This window comes from Musa acuminata, chromosome BXJ2-1 (genome assembly GCF_036884655.1).
Source record: "Musa acuminata AAA Group cultivar baxijiao chromosome BXJ2-1, Cavendish_Baxijiao_AAA, whole genome shotgun sequence".
Classification (NCBI taxonomy): Eukaryota; Viridiplantae; Streptophyta; class Magnoliopsida; order Zingiberales; family Musaceae; genus Musa; species Musa acuminata.
The window spans coordinates 35,764,893-35,770,892 of record NC_088338.1 but is presented as its reverse complement, the minus strand read 5'-3'; the positions used below and the strand labels follow the sequence as shown (position 1 = coordinate 35,770,892).

The following is a 6,000-nucleotide window of genomic DNA, read 5'->3' as shown; positions in this document are numbered from 1 at the left end:
ATTTTTTTTTCTAAACAATGCTCGTAATTTGAAAAATCTTTTCACCTATTACGATATTTTGACCTATTAAAATGTTTTGACCATCATAATAAAAATCTTATAAAATTTACTTGAAAACACCATCAATGAATCGAATGAAATAAAAAAATTATTTGATATATTATATTTTAATTCAAATTGATATTTATAATAGCTTAAGAACAACATCATCAAAATTAACTTATTATGATATTTTAGTCATTACAATAAACTGAGAGTAAATATCATTACAATAAACTGTATAAAGCAATCATCCATCTTCACTGAGAGTAAATAGGTCGAAGCAGAGTTTGTGTTTACATATGATCAGATTAACAGACAAATATAGCAAGAAACAGATTCACAAACAAAGGATAACCACGCAATCCATTTTTAAATTGATTCATTACGTTACGTCCTCAATCCTCATCCTACATAAAGATTGAACCAAAACAGACAATGTCATGTACCAATTGAACTTGGATCAAATACCATAATTGACTAACCATGGAGGACACACTTCAGTAGCAATCTTCTGTCATTTTTAACTCTCAATTATTGTAAATTCAAAAGAAAGTGAGAATCCAAAAGGCGATGTAAATTCCTCAAAACCCCTCCCGTACTAATCAAAATGTTGTGGAGAAAAAAGGAAAACAATTGAAAACAGCAGCTTTAAATGATAGGCATAAGTCACACATCTCCCCGATAGTAAGATGTCTCACTTGGCGACGAATTCTTTCATGTTCTTTAACCACGTCAAATATTCTCTTTCATCCTTGGCCAACATGTACTCATGCAAGAAATCAAACAGGGAGCTCTCGATACCTCTAACTTCAAGGTATTTGTGCAGAGCCTTCTGTAGGTTCTCATCCAAATCCCTGCAGCCACAGAGAGCAAATATCAGGGCATCATTTTCTATTGATATTCCAAAAAGGAAACAACCAATGGTAAATCCCAGCAATCGGGGATGCGACATGGACTTTCCTGCAATAGAGCACCTTTAGAGCAACACTAACATATACTTCCCTGCGTTTACCACAAGGATCTAATAATTCATGAATTGTTACTGATAAAGGCAATTCTACATTGCAAATCTTGGAAGCAAATGGCAAAATTCAACTATTCAAACCATCTTACATGAACAAATATGAATTTATCATATAATAATGCCTCAAAAAAAATTTAAAATTCTGCATTTCTGGATTTCCAAAAAAAGCATTACGGCACATTGTGTTTCAGTATCCCGCAATATTAAAACTATTTAGTTCTACAATTGAGGAACCTAAAGTTATTTTCCTTAGTTCATAGAGGTCCTCTTCAATCACTGCTCCTCAGACAGATTCAAGAAAATGCTCTACATTGTGCTGAATGTTAAAATTCAGTCAAAAGTCTTCTTAATAGATTAGTCACATACATAGTGCCGAATGGAAAAACTCAATCAAAAGTCGAGATTATAATCATACAAAACATGTTTTATTTTTGTGCTGATGGCAGAAATTCAGTCAATAGTCAAGACCAACTCCCTAAGAATATGCGATATATAACAAATACAAAGAGCATAAAGAAACAAAACTTACGAAAACTCAGGGCCTTGATATGCTCCTTGGTCATCAGGGTCATCACGTTTCTTGATGACCATGCTCTCAATTTCAAGTTCATGAGCGTTGAGGTTGCAACAAAACTCTAACAAAGAACTCTCCCCTTTCTCAATTGTTACAACCAAAGATACGCTTGGCTCCATGGAACTTTCGTTACTCTCATCATCCCCATCATCTTCATCATTCTCCTCCATGTCATTCTGCTCATCAAAATTCATCAAGACCGTGACTTGGATGTTCTCACCAGCAAACTCTCGTTTGAGGAAGACTGCCTGATCACCAGGACTATCAATAATCTCAAAAGGGAAGTTCTCCGGGACATCCACTTCCTAAACAAAGCAAATAAGCATTTTATTAAAGGGTACGAATCAAGCAAAACAACAAGTCAGCAATTGAATAGTCAATCACAAAAGGTAAGTGACTACTTGTTGAATAACTAAAAGTAGTACATCAATCAATTTCACTAAAATTAGTACAAAAAGATGGCCACTAACTACTAACTATAAATAACGTTGAAAACCAGATCCAATCAATACTAATAAGAAACTAGAACTTACTTTTAAAATGTACCAAACAGAGTTTGAGCAAAACACATGAAGGCAAATTGGACAATAGCACCTGCCGTAGACAGTTTGATTACCAGCTCACCTATACTGCTACTATCTCTAAGAATATGCATAAGCTAATAAACATCTCCCCATGATCTTATGTCTAGTTAATAAATCCTACTGAAATCTCTTATATCAACTATCAGATGACCCCTTTGCTGCAATCAAATTCTTTATGAAGAAACAAGTTTTACAAGATAAAGTTCAACAGAATCTTGCTGAACAAAAACTCAATTTTAGCTTCATCATCGATTTCTGAATAAAGAAAACAGAGTGCAGAATCGGATCATGAAAATAAAGAAGTAGAACACAATCAATAATTTGCAAGCAATTCAAATATTCTTCGCAAAGAAAGGGCAAATAAGAAAAAGAATTAGACGACTCCAGGAATCCGTCGACCCAAATCGTTAGTTAATCTCATGTCTGTAGAAAAGGATCGGAACCAAAGAGGGGGAAAAGAGACAAGCTAACGTCAAGGTTACCTGGCCATGGTTGTCCAACTCCCGTGCGCACTGGATCTCGGAATCTATCACCCGCTTGAGGTTCTCGTCACCGGAGATGTTGGAGGAAGCAAAACGAGGAAAGAGAAGAGAGGATGGAGGCCTAAGGCCCCGCGGAATCGCTCCATGGTTCGGAGAAAGCGAGAGAGCAGACGAAGCGGCGAGGGGGGAGGACGTAAAGAGAGAGCGGCCGTGGCGGCGGAAGAGAGCGGGGGACAGGTGGAGGCGGAGGGATCGCCGTAGGAGTGAGACGGCCGTCATATTAGGGTTTTGAAGCCAAGGGTTTAAGGAGGCGACCGTTCTTTTCACTATGAACGACTGACTACATCGGATATAAAAAGCGGTGAAGGGATCGCAACGGGGGGTATAGATGTCCATCAATGTTGTTCTCTCTTTACTACAATCTTGCATACGACTGCCCAATCATGTTAAGTTGCATGGTTGACATGGGCTGTATACTGACCATGTAACTTGTAGACTATGAAGTGCGACTAAGTGGGCCCAGTGGTACTGGAGCCCACTTAACGTTGTTGAGTATTGCAACAACATGAGGCGGACTGCTGGATGCAGGGTTGGTCGATTTATGGTTGTCAAGAAGCCCTGCCGAGTCCCTTCAACGGTGGCTTTGAGATGCGTCTCTTGCCAATCTGTCATTCTCTCTCTTCCCATGTAACGATAAGAAAAAGAAGAGGAGGGAACCACTGGCACCGATCATTGGGCTTCTTATACCGGAAGCAGCAGGAGAACAGGCTCACGAGAAGCGGGTCTCCGTCCACAGCATGGGTGATGGTGAAACGCGGGGTTGTGAAGGCCGCGGGGCTCTAAGTCCGTCGACGCCGGTGGACAACGATGCACGCGTGGAGGGTCACCTGGGCTGGCCTGATGACCAGGGTGAGGCCGCCGCGTACGGCCAGCAACGACTCCGACAGCTATGCTCAGAACTTTGATGACGACGGGTGGAAGGGGGAGGAGGCGGAGTATTGGAGGACCGGATCGTTCGCGTATAGGCTTGGGCAGCCATCCCGCTCAAGTGGTGTTGAGCCAGTGGTGTTGCTTTCGTGCCTTGCGTTTGCTTTGCTACTTCCCATGTTTTTGGAATATGAAATGTGATGATCTTCCTCTCTAGAGTTAGTCCTCTCCATTAAATGTTTTATGTTACATTTTTGTTGAGCTTATCAGGAATGTTTTACATTTGAAGATCAAAGTTGTTCATTGAAAGGATCTACTTGAATGACATTGGTGATAGCAGATAAGATTTCGCACGAGGAAATCTTGCTGCTTTATTAAGGAAAATCATTCCTCATAACATGTATAAATAAGGAGAACATATCAATAAACTTCAATGAAAAACATATATTCTATCATGGTATCAGAGCCTTTTGCCTAGAGCAATCTCTCTTCTCACTATCCGACGACAACAATTGCTCCTCATCGAGCCCTGCCACCCATTGTCGTTCCTGCAAAAGTGCGACATTTCCTCACTATGATCGATTTCTTGCTTGAAGACGTCGTAGTTCACACAGAGCATGACATCTCCTCATCGAGCCATGCAATTCATGGCAAGGATAATGGTAGAAGTGCTTGGTGAGTCACGCACACATCTCCCTAGTCTTCCTCCTCTACCTCGACTCACCTTCGACAACGTTGATCTAAGATGATGACGGCTGACTAGCAGCGACTACGACGCTTCTTCGCGTTTCCAAAGTTGGCCACTGGATGCATCCTACCCCTGTTGCCACCCGACCGACCACAACTCAATAGTCCATCCATCACCTGCGCCACCCTCGGCGGATCCGTCGCATCAAGGCAACTTGCTGCTCATGGCGCTCGACTTCATAGGCTTCATCCAAGCTGCTCTTTGTTCTTCCTTAACATGGCTTCCTTAGACACATCTCGCTGGGCTGCTCCCATCCCTCTCTAGCCTCATCAGCCTCGCCTCTCTAAAGGGTCATCACCCACGCCAACCTAGCCACATTCGCCACTGATTCCTGATCACTACCGCCCTGCTAGGAGGCAGCCATCCTCGCTAAACATTCGCTGGGCCCAGTTTGCACTACAATGGTGCCCTAGGCATGGCCTTGGGCGAAGTTGCACCTAGGTGAGAGCAGCTCTGTCGTGTCCTACTCCACCTCGCACAGCCTCTATCGTTGCTCTCTGAACCCTGCCACCGACCATTGTGCACCTTCTTCCTTTAACGGCTGCGATCTATTAATCGTGGGCCGCTCTCTTCTTCTTCCTGTTGCTGTTGACCCTCCTCACTGTGATTCCCTGAAGTCACAGTCACAACACTATACCATCCCAGACCTGCAGATCTCTCACGGATATGCAACAAAAACTACAGATCTCTCGTAGATCTACGACAAAAATTGTATATCTCTCACAGATCTACGGTAAGAACTTCAAATCTCTCACAGATCTGTGATAAGAACTATAGATCTCTCACAGATTGCAGTCATCGTGATGGCGGACTATAGCCAAAGACTTCCACTACCGAAGGCTCCTCCCCCAGATTATTTTTCCCCTGTTTCTCCTCTTCTCTCCCAAGCGAGTGTTTAAGACCAACAACCTGTGTTCGTGTGCAAGGTGACCCCTTCCCGGATCTACCGCCTTCGGTGATGTTGATCATATCAACACTTTCCTCCTTGGTGAACAATGACTATCTTCTTCCACTGTCATTCTATGCCACCATGGCGCCTTTACTGTTGCGTTCACAAGTGCTGCTTCTCCTCCTCCAATGGTTGTGATTCTCTGATCGCAGGCTACATCTTCAACCCACGGACAATTGCTTGCCCGAACCCCTTCTGCAAATATCTTTTATTGCAAAATTTACATAAAAGGAGAGTTACAACTTTGCTTTGTATCCCTCCTAGTACATGAATCAATTCTTTACTGTTCTATCGCAAACTCTCATGAGTCATCGGATCAGTACACATCCTCATATATCTTCATCATCTATTTCTGACATTCTAGTTATTATTTTTGTATGGAGTCATAGTGCTTCTCCACGTACAGGACTTATCTCCATCAATGCTGTCATACTAATCCCTTTCAAGTTATCAAAAAGTAGTAACTATGCATCTTGACGAGCTTAGTTTTCTAATCTCTTATTTGGATACGACTTACTAGGCTACATCGATGACTCTCTTAGTTGTCCATCAGCAATGATCAACATTCCCAAAGAACTCAATCCAATACCAAATCTAGCTCACAAACTATGGTTACCTCAAGATCATCTCATCCTCCAAGCTATTTAAGCCTCAATTGCGGAATATGTCG

General features: G+C 42.1%; 1 protein-coding gene across 1 annotated transcript; it reads right to left on the bottom strand.

Moving 5' to 3' along the window:
* Positions 1–393: 393 nt before the first annotated feature.
* On the bottom strand, positions 394–3,044 carry LOC135599137 (uncharacterized protein At2g39795, mitochondrial-like). The gene is made up of 3 exons (XM_065093899.1): positions 2,707–3,044; positions 1,596–1,945; positions 394–896 (listed from the first exon to the last, which is right to left on the bottom strand). The coding sequence occupies exons 1-3, from the start codon at positions 2,983–2,985 to the stop codon at positions 737–739; spliced, it is 789 nt and encodes a 262-aa protein (XP_064949971.1). The 5' UTR covers positions 2,986–3,044; the 3' UTR covers positions 394–736.
* Positions 3,045–6,000: the final 2,956 nt, after the last annotated feature.

Excerpts from the sequence above, each read along its gene's own strand:
- LOC135599137 (XM_065093899.1), bottom strand. The coding sequence starts at position 2,985 with ATGACGGCCGTCTCACTCCTACGGCGATCCCTCCGCCTCCACCTGTCC. Across the intron at positions 1,946-2,706 it reads AGTTGGACAACCATGGCCAG|GAAGTGGATGTCCCGGAGAA; the intron begins GTAACCTTGACG and ends TGCTTTGTTTAG. Across the intron at positions 897-1,595 it reads TATCAAGGCCCTGAGTTTTC|GGATTTGGATGAGAACCTAC; the intron begins GTAAGTTTTGTT and ends CTGTGGCTGCAG.